This window comes from Micromesistius poutassou, assembly GCF_964030765.1.
Source record: "Micromesistius poutassou genome assembly, chromosome: 9".
NCBI classification, from domain to species: Eukaryota; Metazoa; Chordata; class Actinopteri; order Gadiformes; family Gadidae; genus Micromesistius; species Micromesistius poutassou.
Genome location: NC_140279.1, coordinates 267,213 through 280,878, shown reverse-complemented (window position 1 = coordinate 280,878; position 13,666 = coordinate 267,213). Strand labels below are relative to the sequence as shown.

The window sequence follows — 13,666 nt, the reverse complement described above, 5'->3', positions numbered from 1 at the left end:
TCTGATGACCTAACCCTAACCCCTCTGATGATCTAACCCTAACCCCTCTGATGATCTAACCCTAACCCCTCTGATGACCTAACCCTAACCCCTCTGATGATCTAACCCTAACCCTAACCCCTCTGATGATCTAACCCTAACCCCTCTGATGACCTAACCCTAACCCCTCTGATGATCTAACCCTAACCCTAACCCCTCTGATGATCTAACCCTAACCCCTCTGATGATCTAACCCTAACCCCTCTGATGATCTAACCCTAACCCCTCTGATGATCTAACCCTAACCCCTCTGATGATCTAACCCTAACCCTAACCCCTCTGATGACCTAACCCTAACCCCTTTGATGACCTAACCCTAACCCCTTTGATGATCTAACCCTAACCCTAACCCCTCTGATGATCTAACCCTAACCCTAACCCCTCTGATGACCTAACCCTAACCCCTCTGATGATCTAACCCTAACCCTAACCCCTCTGATGACCTAACCCTAACCCCTTTGATGACCTAACCCTAACCCCTTTGATGATCTAACCCTAACCCCTCTGATGACCTAACTCTAACCCCTTTGATGATCTAGCCCTAACCCTGTCTGTCGGGACCTGCCTGCTCTGCCCTCGCTCCAGAGTCCTGGCCCTCGGTGAGTCAGTGTAGCAGAGTGTCGTCAGTGGGCGAGTGTGGGGCCAAACAGGGCCTTGATAACATTCAGGGTGGAGAGCCCAATCAACAAAGAGTCAACCTCAGGGAAGTGTACAGTAAGTGCATGTGTATAAGTATACACATATACTATGTGCATTTCAATGTGAGGATAATTTCTTACCTGAACTTCCCAACTGCTTGTAAAATCGATATTCCAAATGGAGTTGTGGCGCCCTGGACTTAATAGGTTCCTGAAAGAAGGGGAGAGGAGAGTGCATTAGAAACATTATACAGCGTTGAGTCAGGCTCAAACCAGCACTAAGGGCCAGCCACCATGCCTTCACTACGGCCCTTTGACGAGGGCTAACCAGCACTAAGGGCCAGACGCCATGACCTCACTATGGCCTTGACTCGTTCGCCAAACCAAGAAGAGAAAGCGACCGATGCTAATTGAACAGAAGTCTGCCTGAGTGCATGGTCCCTGTTTGCCTGTTTGATTCCACACAGGAATCAAATTAATAAATTATAATGAAATCTCATCATGTATGACATTTTATCAACCACCAATAGTCTGTTATTGTTAATACCTGTTTTACAGTTCATATTAAATCATTAAAATAAAGAAACACTTAAATCAATCTTTTCATCAATTGATCATAATGACAAATTGCTATGTTATGGGGAACGGTCAGTAAGTTATTACATCTTGTTTAAAGCCTAACAAAGACTTTTTGGATCTGAGCTGAAGGATAAACGCTAGATATAGGGCACATATGTAAACGTCTGGCTGTAGTTGAGCAAACTCAAATGTAATCGAATGAGCCTGATCCAATAACAAGTCTCCTGGCCTGGGCAGAGATGGAGGACATTTCTTTAATGTATAAGCCCAATGTATTTATTCCCCTCAGTCTTGGTACAGGATCTGACCCGCCAATACTAAAGCCTTCTTCCCTCGTGTGTGTGTGAGGCCCTGCTCCATATTTTACCTGTGACCCAGCTCGTGTTAATAGAAGATAAACATTGCTTCGTCCGATCTTAAGTCTGCAGAGACGGTCGATAATGACTGCTCATATTGTAATTGTACGGCATGGAGCTACAAGGCAGTCCTTTCTCAAATGACACATGGTTGTTGAAGGTCAGCTTATCTGACTCTGTAAGGCCATTAGAAATCCAAGGTGCACAGCCCTGGAGCATGAAAGAGTGCACTACAGTCTAGTGGAAACATATTCAAAACCACGGGCCGTCTCCCTGCTCCTCCTCACCACCACCACCATGTCTGGCTGCTCACTTTAATAAACAGAAATCCTCCCACGGACTCGCCACATGAACATGGCAGTACTGGGCAGCAGGTCTGGAAGCCAGCCAATGAAAGGAGAGCGTGAAGAGTCGCAGGGTGTTAAAGGCCGCTCTAAACTGGTCCACACAACAATGACGGATATATGACCCACGGGTTCAGCCCGCTCAGAGCTGTCAGGGAACATGAGCGAGCGAGAGAGAGAGAGCTAGTGAGAGAGAGCTAGAGAGAGAAAGAGAGCTAGAGAGAGAGCACAGGACAGGGGCTAGAGCGGGGCGGTAGAGGAGGAAGTCACGTGACCAGGGTGCCGGCTGACGTCATCTGCCTGCTGTGTGAACTAAAGCGCATGTCACGCACGCCAGGCCCCGCGTGGGGAGGGAGGGAGTGGAGGCTGAAGAGATATAAATAATGAATCAAAACAGATGGCACCGGACCGCAAGGACCCTCTCAAACAGCTTACGGTCGAAAAAACAGAGGCTTATGGCAGCTTTACGCATTTAGACTCACTCATCTTGCGGCCGACCCAGGGCTAGAGATGCGTAAATGGCTGCGCTCCCGAGAAGAAAGTGTGGGACGCTTTATCCTCCTGTAATACGTGGCTGCATCAGGTCGTCCACTCAACATGGTGGTGTGTGCCCACTATGGCTCTACATGGGAGTCAAACGTCACGACTCCAGAGATGAATGACTCTTTTGTAGGAAGAGAAGGCCTTCAGTTCCTTTGATATTACTTTATGGATATGTGGGGTAAAAGAATGTTTCAGGAAGAAAACATGTATTTGATCCCATCTTTGTCAGCCCATTACAGTTGTCCATGTCAGAGATCTGAGGGCATAGCGTAATAACGCAGCACAGACCTATAGGCCGATACACACATCTATCTATCATCTATCTGACTAATTTGACCTAAGATGATTTTTCCGCATCTGATTTCCGCTGTGATTTTGCCCTGTATTCTATTCAAATGCCTTTCAAAAGCTTTGTGACACAATCAACATTTGCTTACTAGTAATCCTTCACTGGCACGAACTGGTTGAACAAGTTACCTCATAAACAGGCAGCTCATTTGGTCATATACTCAAATTCAGACTCCTTCTTTTCTGGTGATCCGTCATCCAGAATAGTGCTTTCACTTGAATGCTCTTGAATAGCGCTAGTGCTGCAGTGCAACCCGACTGAAACTTTGCACAACGTAGAAACCACCTTTTCAGTTTTACGATCAGAGAAGTGTTTCTTAAGTGGGTCGTGTTTCCAAATAGAGCACACACTCACACTGGCGCCGCGTTATGAATTCCAGCACTGCTCCAAACCTCCAGTACTCATTATATTAGGGTTAGGGTAACCCTTATATAACGAGGGTTACGGTTAGGGTAATCCTAACCCTCACACAGGAGCAGACAATCTGCCCAGGTGTGTCGTCCTTTCTGCTACGGGGCGCGGGCCCCTGGTCTGGTGTGAGGGCCCCTGGTCTGGTGTGAGGGCCCGTGGTCTGGTGTGAGGGCCCGTGGTCTGGTGTGAGGGCTTCACATCCTGGGGAGGACCGACCTCATATCCTCCCAGGACCTTGGTGGATTTGACCTCATATCCACATGATAAATGGTTGTGGTCCTTAGCTATGAACATCGTCCTTTGACACCGTTCTGCCAACGGCACAGAAAAACCGTAGCTATAAACATCATCGTCATTTCAAAAGCTTTTCACAGACCCAATGATTTGTTATTCTGCAGCTTGTCGATGCAAAACACTTGAAATAAAGTTCACATCAACAAAGACTTTGTGGGTCTTTGTAACTTTCAGCAACACTTCTTTAAGGCGTTAGTTCCTGCAGCCCTCCCCGAGGGCAGCCTGTATACAGCTAGTGTAGTGTCTTTAGCTAGTGAAGTGCGGCCTATATTAACGTAATAAACTTCAACTGAAACTAAATAAGGGAAACAAACCATCGCATTGCAACATAAACTGGGCAATAAAGACTAATATTTAATATTCCCAACTTAAATCAGCACCAAACAACTGGAACATGGACTTTAATCACCATGGCGCCATAATAAAAAAAAAGAGCATGTGTCATTGAGCGTAAGGGAGACACAATGGCACTTCCAACACCCTCCAACGACTACAAGGTACACACTCCCACTCTCAGGTACAAAGGTTCAGCCAGGGAGAGGCTCTGTGGCCTGCGGGTGTCAGGGCCAGCTGCCCCCCAGGACAGAGGAGCCTTCACCTGCTGCTGCCGCCCCGAGTCTCACCCTCAGCTGCTCCACAGCCACCTGCCCTTCATGTGTGATGAGGACCACAAGTGGCCACGGGCCGGTTCCCGGTGGCTAGCTATGTGACAAACCACACAAGCAATATTCATTTCATTATTTAAAAAGGACCATTTTTGGTTGGTGGCGTAAAAATGACACTTTGGAAGAGAAGCAGCAACCGCTAAGGCACACTAGTTTGTGAGGAGAAAAGCCTGTAGCCCGTACCGTTGTGGGGAATTAACCAAAAAGGTCAGTACCATCAAGTACCCTTGATTAGTATTACAAAAAGCTTTTTAAGCTACTGGAAGCATTTATCATTATGTCACGCAGATTAGATGGTTGTTATTATATTTTAACCAGCAGTGACCTCTGGAGACCCCGGATACTGGCTGGGATTAATCATCTCCACAATGGGATGTTTCACGGGATAAATCTCATCTCTGTCCCGCCACAGCTCTGAGCCTCACATTTGGCACCACTCAACATCAGAACCAATAAAACGTCCACAAGAAAAAAAATTATAAAGTGATTGCAACCAAACATGAGACAAAAGAAGAGAGGGTTGATGGGAGCGGAGGGCAGAGCACCAGGGGGCGGGGGGGAGCTGCAGAATGGGGATGAACCCGTGGAAGGTGCACAGACGCCATCAGAACCAGTCATCACCAATCACGGTTCATCAAAAATAAACAACAATAAAGTGTCAGGGTAAAAAAAAAAAAAAAAAAAGGATGGACTGGCTGGGCTCTCCCAGCATAGAGGAACCAGTTCATGGTTCTGACCGTCATCTTAAAGGACTGGCGCGGCAGAGACCAGTGCCGCTGGTCTGGGTGGCAATGCCATGGAAACGGCACTAGTATCGTGTCTGTGGCCCAGAATAGGCCATGACATTTGCCTGACTATGTGTGGTAGGTAGGAGGGGGGGGGGGGGGGGGGGGGGGGGGGGACCGTGCACCGAGGTCTGTCTGTGAGTGTTTCCTCTCTGAAGGCCATCCTTCTAACCAGAGGTGTGTGTGCTCGGGTGGTGGTGGTGGTGGAGGGAAGTGGTGTTAGCAACAGATGGCCGGTGTCCAGCACCCTTCTCCCGTTTCAGTTCAGATTTAGAGCACCCAGATGGAACCATCAGCTGCCCCCCCCCCCCCACACCAAAAAGCAGATGCCATGGGCTTGGAAAGGATAGCATGGACACTTCCTGAGTATCAAGTACAGAGGACGTCCACGCAGCTCTTTGAAAAAAGGCCCTTGGTTCCACTGGAACTGCGGCCAGGAGAGGGCTCTCCTCATATAGAATTATAGCCTAAATAACTGCTAAGTCATTTGTAAATAAGCGCGGTTTTATGCATTTGTGTGTCTGTATGCATTTAAATTCACTCAAAATAGCTCTGACCAAATTCTACAGCAATCATATTCCGTTGAATAGCCGGAGAGATAATAGGCTATTTCTAATGTGTATAGCCTAAACATTTGATTGAGATCAAACAGATAAAACTTCTCAAAATACCTAGAAAATCTACTCAGAAAAGACAGACGCAATGGAAAAGATGTCAACACGGTCGGCGAAATACAGCATAGCTATAGAGCAGCTATGAGTGGAAACACCAGTGTCACCGTGATTGTTTGACCTGAAGACTAAAATCGTTTGCCCTAAAGTGGTTTGCACAAGATGCTGTGGGTGAGGGTAACTCCTACAGACCCTCCAATCGAATAGGACTGGTGTCTTACCATGAACCAGGAAGCACGGCGTCTTCAATGAGCGCTGCTGGTCCACACCCTGCGTCAAACTGTAAAATCAAGGTCTCATGTGCGGTGCTGTATTGACACCCATGTATCAAAGGCAGACACAGACCATGTTGACGTTGCTTATCCCGGCTACTTACTCCTACGCTATAGCTAGACTGACTGGCTGAGTGATCAATACATCAACAAAAGGCACTAGATCACAGCATTAGCTTGTGCCTATATTCAAATGAAGCATCCGCTAGCTCTGATAATTATTAGATGTGGTTGAGTTAGAAGGAAAAGTCAGTGCCATCGGCCCTCCCTCATCACTAGCCGGGCCTGGGAGAGGGCACCGACTCACTGCTAGAGACCCAGGCCCTCACACTCGCCAGCCGACGATGGCCTTGCTGCAGGGAGACGGGGCTGCAGGCTGCTGAGCTAGCCTGCAACAAGAGCCGCCTTTCATGCTTTAGGGGAGAGGAAGAGAGAGGCAGGATACACCAACTCAGATTTCCTGTAGTCAGACGGTCACACAAGTGACCACAGCGTGAAGCTCCAGTCAGAAGCAGCGTCGCTCTGCCTTGCTCTGCTATCAGCAGTCTGCTGTGTTAGAAGGTTTCATTCGCACATGGCGGGGGGGGGGGGGTCCAGCTTTACTCACAACTATAAAGTGTTTTAGGCCAACAGACACCAGCAAAAACACAGACACTCTCTCTGCATTAAAATGGCATAAAGAAGCTCTATAACCATGCTTGTAATAAACTCTTGTGAGCCTCAATGTCATTCCCCCCCCTCCCATCTCTTTCAGCTGACAGGGGCAGGTTGTTTGGTTCAGGACCCTGCGGTAGTCACTCATCAGTAGGTAGTGAGCGACCACTGGAGCCACGGCAACAGGCCAGACCCACTGCTGGCTCAGCGCTTCACTCATGACTTCAGTCCTCCTTTATGACAGAAGGCCGTCCCACTAAACACAGAGCTAGAGCCTCTTATCTCCCTTCCAGTGGATTGGTGGGAACGACGAGAGGAAATGGATTTGTTTAAGAGCACAAAATGTACAGTGGATAGGAGTGGCCGTGTGTGGCTGTGATCTCCACGCCTAAAGCAAACACCACCGCGACGAGGCCAAGGTGGACTGCATGACCTTGGACCAGCATTACCCCTGAAGCCAAGCGCTAAGAGCAGCAGGCTGTGATCAGCAGGGGGGGGGGGGGGGGCATGAAATCAACTTTAATGTTGACATGTTTAATGGAAGGGAGTATGGCACACATGAGGGTGGCATGGTCATTTTCCTGTTCAAACTTGAGTGTTTTTGAGATAATGAGATAATGAGTACATGTGAGAACGTGTGTTGAGGTGTTCCACAATGCGGGTGTGTGTGTGTGTGTGACCCGGCAGGCAGCAAGGCGGCGTGTCATCAAGACACCGGGATCTCCCCGGGACCAGAGCCCATACCGTCCTGCGAGGGCCTCCATCACACAGGCGTTTGTCAGGGCTAGGGAACGCGCCCCGGCAAAAGAACTGAACTACTGTGTGTCCTCCGAGCTGCTAACAAAGAAGAGCTTTCAGAGCTTCTGCCGCCTCCCTTCCTCCTCCCTCCTGCGTGCTTCCAGATGCCGTAATGAAGGCTGTGGGCCTACTCCTCCTCATCTGCCCGCCCGCTCGCTGCCACATGCTGGTGCAGGCTGACACGGCTAGTGACCTTTGTCCCGCTGCAGAGGCACTGGGCGTCATGCAAAGGACAAACGGGCCCAAAGACACACACACACACACACACACACCACTCAATGCTGTAACATTAACATGTTATTGCAATGCCACAGTACAACCACTACATTAATTATTGCATGTGAGGCCATCAACCAACATCTAACCCAATGTATGAACTCATCCGTTGAATTGTGTTGGGCAGAGCACAGAACCGCTGAAGCTCCACTGTTTGGTAACCGTCGTCCGCCATGTAAACACAGCCCAACATATTGTTACCCGCAGGGGAGTGCCGTTGATAACAATTCTTTACAATAATTATTATTATCCAATGTGTTCCGTAGAAGGAAATATGTGTGATTGTTTGTTGTTTTGACACAGGAGCCCTGTTTACGGGATACACCCAGATATCTGTCAGTTGGCAAAAAATGCGGTTCATTGTTAAATTTCAAATTCATAAATTGTGCTCCCAGAAGGGGAGATGAAGTCGCCTGCGTCTGGTTAAGTTGGCAAACGACAATTCACACAGATATCTCACGCACATCCCTCTAACCAATAGCAGCAGTCCAAGCCGGTAGTTCAGCCTGGGGACTAACCCTTCACCCCGTGAGCAGACACATGTGGGCGAGGAGGCGATGCTTCAGGCACGCACAGAACAGGTGCTCCCAGGCGAGCAGGCTTTACCTGTGTCTTAAGTCCAGAACAAAGTGCCCTGGAACAGCCTCTGTGACGTCAGCTGGTGTAATTCAGTTCAACCGAGCAGAGCAGAGCAACAGGAGTCCTAATCGTCAGATTTCTGAAGGGTGTCAGTGCTTAAGAGAGGGCCGGAGCCCACAGTGATTATGAACACGTGTTCATTCACAACAGCTCGGCTCCGCCGGGACACGCGAGCCGTGAAACAATGTTGTGGTTCTCCTGCCAGAGATAGCTGGACATCACGGGGACAGAAATACACCAACATTAAGGGGCCTGCACAGAAGGGAAGAGGTGTATATGGGGCGGGGGCCCCAGCGCAACTAAGGATTTACATTTCTAAGCAGAACAGAACTGCAATTAGATCCCTGGGCTAAACTGCCGAGCGGTTACCAAAGCCTTCAACGGGTGACCGTTTAGAGATAATGACCTCCCTGGGCAAATGTAAGTATAATCATACACAGACCATGGTGGCTGTGGAAGCCATGATGGCCCCCCTGGTCTATGCTGCCGGCCGCCGCCGGCTACTGCATGATCACTGAACTGGGGCCCAGCCAGGCCCGGCATGCATCAGAGGTGTGGTCACAGAAGGAAGAAAAGTGGAAATCTGGTGGGCAAGTTTAGCTTTGATGCTGCTTCGAAATGTCTCCAAAGCTTCAGGAAAGCAGAAAGGCCTTCCAGTGGAGGACAGGCAGAAAGGCTTTTCAGTGGAGGACAGGCAGAAAGGCTTTTCGGTGGAGGACAGCATGCTTCAATGCAAAGGCAGCAGAAGCGTCGCTCTCTAGCTCACTTCCAATCAGAAGGTGTACAGCCCTGAACATTTCATGCGGTTTATTACCACAGCGTTGTAATGCTACTGCACCAGTCGCTCAACATTGTTCCACAACACAACCTGTCATGATCTCATCAAACACACAACATTTATGACCAGTTAGTGTAGTCACTCATTTCTAATGGCAAGTAGAAAAAAATACAATTATGATTCATCCGTATCCAAGTCATCTATAAATGTATAAAAACATATGTATGTGCACATTAGTCTCTAAAATGGCTCTTGGTAGCTGGTAGAGAAAATGATGCATATTGCTTCAGACACCTAACCAACTAGGCTAATAATATAACTGAAACGGCCCTCAACACAGTCTGGCCTGATAGTTTTGTCCTTCATTGATAAATACAAGCGCTCAGTTGACTCAATAAGGGATAACCAGACGTTGGACTGAGTGAGGTGATCATCTGCTGGGAGAGAGGGGGTGTGGAGGAGACGAGGAGCTTTTGAAGAACTGTCTGCCTCCTGAGTCATCAGAAAAAAAACGAGTTATTTTCAATACTTGCTGCAGGAAATGACAGCTGACAAAAAAAGACGGAAGAATTAAAGCTAATCACCCTTTTTGCGATATTGTTGGGAGAAGTGGAGCGATGTTAGAAAGATGTTACGTTACGTTAGAGAGATGTTTGATGTAGTGGTGGACCCCCCCGGCTGTGGGGACAGCGTGACCCTCATGCGTCCTATTGGTTCCTTACCAGTTTGATGACCACGTATTCGTCAGTGTAGTGGTGGACCCCCCACTCCCTTACCAGTTTGATGGTGGTTCTGGTACATGTATATATTGGTTCCTTACCAGTTTGATGACCACGTATTCGTCAGTGTAGTGGTGGACCCCCCACTCCCTTACCAGTTTGATGGTGGTTCTGGTACATGTATATATTGGTTCCTTACCAGTTTGATGGCCACGTATTCGTTGGTGTACAGGTTCTTCCCCAGCCGCAGCTCTCCGAAATTCCCACAGCCGATCTTTTTCCCCACGCGGAAATTGGGGCCGACCATAAGAACCCCGGAGTTGGTCCCTGAACCCCGGCCGCTGTGTCCGGTCCGGCTGCCCGCCGCTTTAGACATCTTCTTCCCGTCCTCTGTCTCACCCTTGCCACCCCTCTTGTCAAAATCCATAAGCTTGTGGTACCCTGGCCTCTCCACGATTATTCTCCGGCCATGCAAACCACAGGAACTCCAAAACCAGGACCCAGGGGCGCTTCAGGGAGAGGGCGGCAGCGTGCCCACGGGTCGGAGCAGAGGTGCAGAGCTGTGCAGGGCTTCACTGGATCACCGAGTCCCTCCTCTAGGCTGGGCCTGCAGCTGAAGTCCCCCTGTGTCAGCCCGGCAGACTATTATTTCCTTCTTCTGCTTGTTGTTGCGGCTGCAGCAGCTTCTGATGTCGCTGCTCTCGTTCACCGGAGACGAGTTCCTTTGGGTTTCTGTCTCTCCAGCTCCGCACTAGAGCTGCATGTCCTGCCTGGAGTGGGCAGGTGGTGCTAGGATGTGCCCACGCACACGGAAGTGCTCATAGACAATCACCAAACCCCACAGCGCCTTCATTCCTCTGGTCAGTGTTGGGCGAGACGCCGGCCGGCCTCCATGCTGCAGGCCCCGTCCTGGGCGGGGGGTGGAAGGAGCAGCAGAGGTCAGGGGTCAGGTGGGCCCGTCTCCACTTACAGGTCGATGTCTGGAAAACAAACAAAAATAAATTCAACCTATTGGGCGTGCAGTGAAAGGACGTACAAAGAGCCTGTACGTCATCTGGGGTGTGTCAGACATCGCCCGTAGGGCTTAGCTGAATTTCCCCTAGGGATAAATAAAGTTACTATCTATCTATCTATCGATCTATCTAGCTAGGAGGCACAAACGTAAAAGTGATTAGATGTTAGTTTTTAAGAGGCTATTTTATACCATTAAATAGAAACCGAATGTTTGTGAAGATAATCAAAAGTTATAATGAATGTATTGGTGGTGGAATCGTCAACTATAAACCTCTTTATTCAAGATCAAATCGTGTCCACAGAAGCTTTTCCACTAGGATTGAAATAGGATCTTTCCCTCTTGACAAGCGCAAGCAAATTCGATAAACCAATCAATAAACCGATCAATACCAGCGGAAATATTCCACAGTACACTTCCGTCATGAGCGAAAGGCCCCTAACCCTAAACCCAGGAGCACTAACATGTATGTTTTCAATGACCCCACAAAAACAATAAATTGAGAAGAGCTTTAAGCCTTCAACACCTGAGACAGAAACTAATCCCTGACCGCGTTTACAAGCAAGGCAATTTAAAGATCCACAATATCTGGATCAACTTGCCTTATATCTTAATAAAAGGCTATATAAGGAGCATTTCCCCCTTCAGAAAAAATGCTTCATGATTCATGCGTTTGACGAGGTCAATCATTACTTTGCTGAGCTGTGTAGTCACACGTCTTTACTGTGAAAGAGGAAGTCACTGAACATTTCTACTCACAGCACAACACTTGTTGGAAAAGCCACTGACGCTAACCTTCACGTCTTTTTAAAATGGAAATTAATAATAAAAGCTGACATTTTAAATGTGAATGGAAGAGAAAGACTGGTTCAACAGTATACATTATGCTCATTAACTAGTAATCCTATACATGGACAGTATTACTTATTCGATTAGCTATTTCGGCCAGTATTTGTTTTATTCAACTTTAGTAACGTTATATGATGAATTAATAGATGGCATCGACTAAGTATATGTTTTACACCAACTAATAAACAAAATATATATCATGTCAAGCACTGGTGTAACTCATTAAAGGGTCTTATATTAAATCACACCAGTAACAAAAGTTAATAAACATAATAATCTGCTACTGGCTGGTGGTAGCTCAACCGGGGTCCCCCGCTCAGGACCCGGGGTCCCCGCTCAGGACCCGGGTCCCCCGATCAGGACCCCGGGTCCCCCGATCAGGACCCCGGGTCCCCCGATCAGGACCCGGGTCCCCCGATCAGGACCCCGGGTCCCCCGATCAGGACCCCGGGTCCCCCGCTGATAGTGGAGCTGTCTGTCCTCCCAGACGAGCCTTACGCTAGCGGTGTCAACATGGTCGCTCGACATGGGGCCGAGAGAGAGGAGAGCCCCGATAGACAACCGGCCTACACTGAGCTCTAGTCCTACACTGAGCTCTGGTCCTAAACTGAGCTCCAGACGTCGCCGAGCCAAGCAGCGAGGTGGACATCGCTGGTTGACAGCTGAAGCTTACAGGAGCGTTGGTTCATTCATTAGCGCTCCTCGGACCCCCAGTAGAGACCCCCCTCGGACCCCCCAACACCTCCAGTGAAGACCCCCTCGGACCCCCCAACACCTCCAGTGAAGACCCCCCTCGGACCCCCCAACACCTCCAGTGAAGACCCCCTCGGACCCCCCCCCCCCCCCCAACACCTCCAGTGAAGACCCCCTCGGTACCAGAGAACAGCCCCTACCTCCCGGGGACCCGGCTCTCTGAGGGTCGGCCTAGCCGCTCGGTGTCATTAGCTTGACTTTAGCCAGCCGAGCTAACTTCAGCCAGCGGAACAAGTTGGAACAGGACCGAACATGAAGCCCTCGGATCGGCTAAGATCCGCGGACCGCAGCAGCACAGCACAGCCCAGCCTCGGCTACGGACATTCGGGATTAACGTTAATATTAACACCCCCCCCTAACCCCGGAACACAAGTCCACAAGACGGTCACTACCTGGTTAGAGGGCTCGGTGTTCGGACCACAGCGCTGCCGGGGCGACTCCTTAATCCTCCGCGACTGAGCCGACCGTACACTTAGCTTAGCTGGTAGCTTAGCCGTTAGCTCCGTTAGCGTCACGTTAGCTCCCGTTCGTTAGCAACGGCGGTAATAGAAGGCGCGACGGAACCTTCAGATGGACACGGATATGAGCGTTTTACAGCGACAGATATTATAGATTACCTTTTTATGTCAATTATTGATACGAAGTCCACATTGTCGTTCCTCCATTGGCCGTATAATTATTATTATTTAAAAAAAATCTTCCGATCGCTGTGGTTCCGCTGTTGTCTCTTTAAGCCTCCCTGCCGACAAGCAGCCCAGCAGCTCAGCGTCACCAGAGTCCCGCACCGCGTCACCAGAGCCCCGCACCGCCCCGCCGCCCAGCACCGCGTCACCAGAGCCCCGCACCGCCCCGCCGCCCAGCACCGCGTCACCAGAGCCCCGCACCGCCCCGCCGCCCAGCACCGCGTCACCAGAGCCCCGCACCGCCCCGCCGCCCAGCACCGCGTCACCAGAGCCCCGCACCGCCCCGCCGCCCAGCACCGCGTCACCAGAGCCCCGCACCCGAGACCCGCGCACCGCCCCGCGACGAGCAACCACCGCAGCGGGATGGTAGCCAACGGCTGGTTCTTTAATACTCCATCACGATGCCATATATAGGCTTACTTACTTTCAGAGTTTAACAATCAAGTCCCCAGAATCAAATGTCACCTTGATCCGAACTCTCCTGAATAATAGTTAGTAAAGTCGTCATTTATTGGCCCTCGGGTGTTGGTCAAATCTGTTTAATTGAAATTACGCACGG

At 49.6% G+C, this 13,666-nt stretch overlaps 1 protein-coding gene across 2 annotated transcripts; it reads right to left on the bottom strand.

Annotated features, from left to right (window-relative positions):
- Positions 1–686: 686 nt before the first annotated feature.
- On the bottom strand, positions 687–13,248 carry csnk1g2b (casein kinase 1, gamma 2b). Of its 2 annotated transcripts, none has more exons than XM_084472751.1 (3): positions 12,817–13,248; positions 10,010–10,790; positions 687–888 (listed from the first exon to the last, which is right to left on the bottom strand). In XM_084472751.1, exons 2-3 carry the CDS (start codon positions 10,235–10,237, stop codon positions 796–798), a joined length of 321 nt encoding a protein of 106 aa, XP_084328877.1. In that variant the 5' UTR covers positions 10,238–10,790; positions 12,817–13,248; the 3' UTR covers positions 687–795. The 2 variants fall into 2 exon arrangements, with proteins under 2 accessions (XP_084328877.1, XP_084328876.1); XM_084472750.1 differs by having other exon boundaries at positions 13,042–13,248.
- Positions 13,249–13,666: the final 418 nt, after the last annotated feature.

Coding starts and splice junctions, on each gene's coding strand:
- csnk1g2b (XM_084472751.1), bottom strand. CDS start 10,237: ATGGATTTTGACAAGAGGGGTGGCAAGGGTGAGACAGAGGACGGGAAG. Junction 889..10,009: donor AATACGTGGCCATCAAACTG/GTAAGGAACCAA, acceptor CCCTTCTTTCAG/GAACCTATTAAGTCCAGGGC.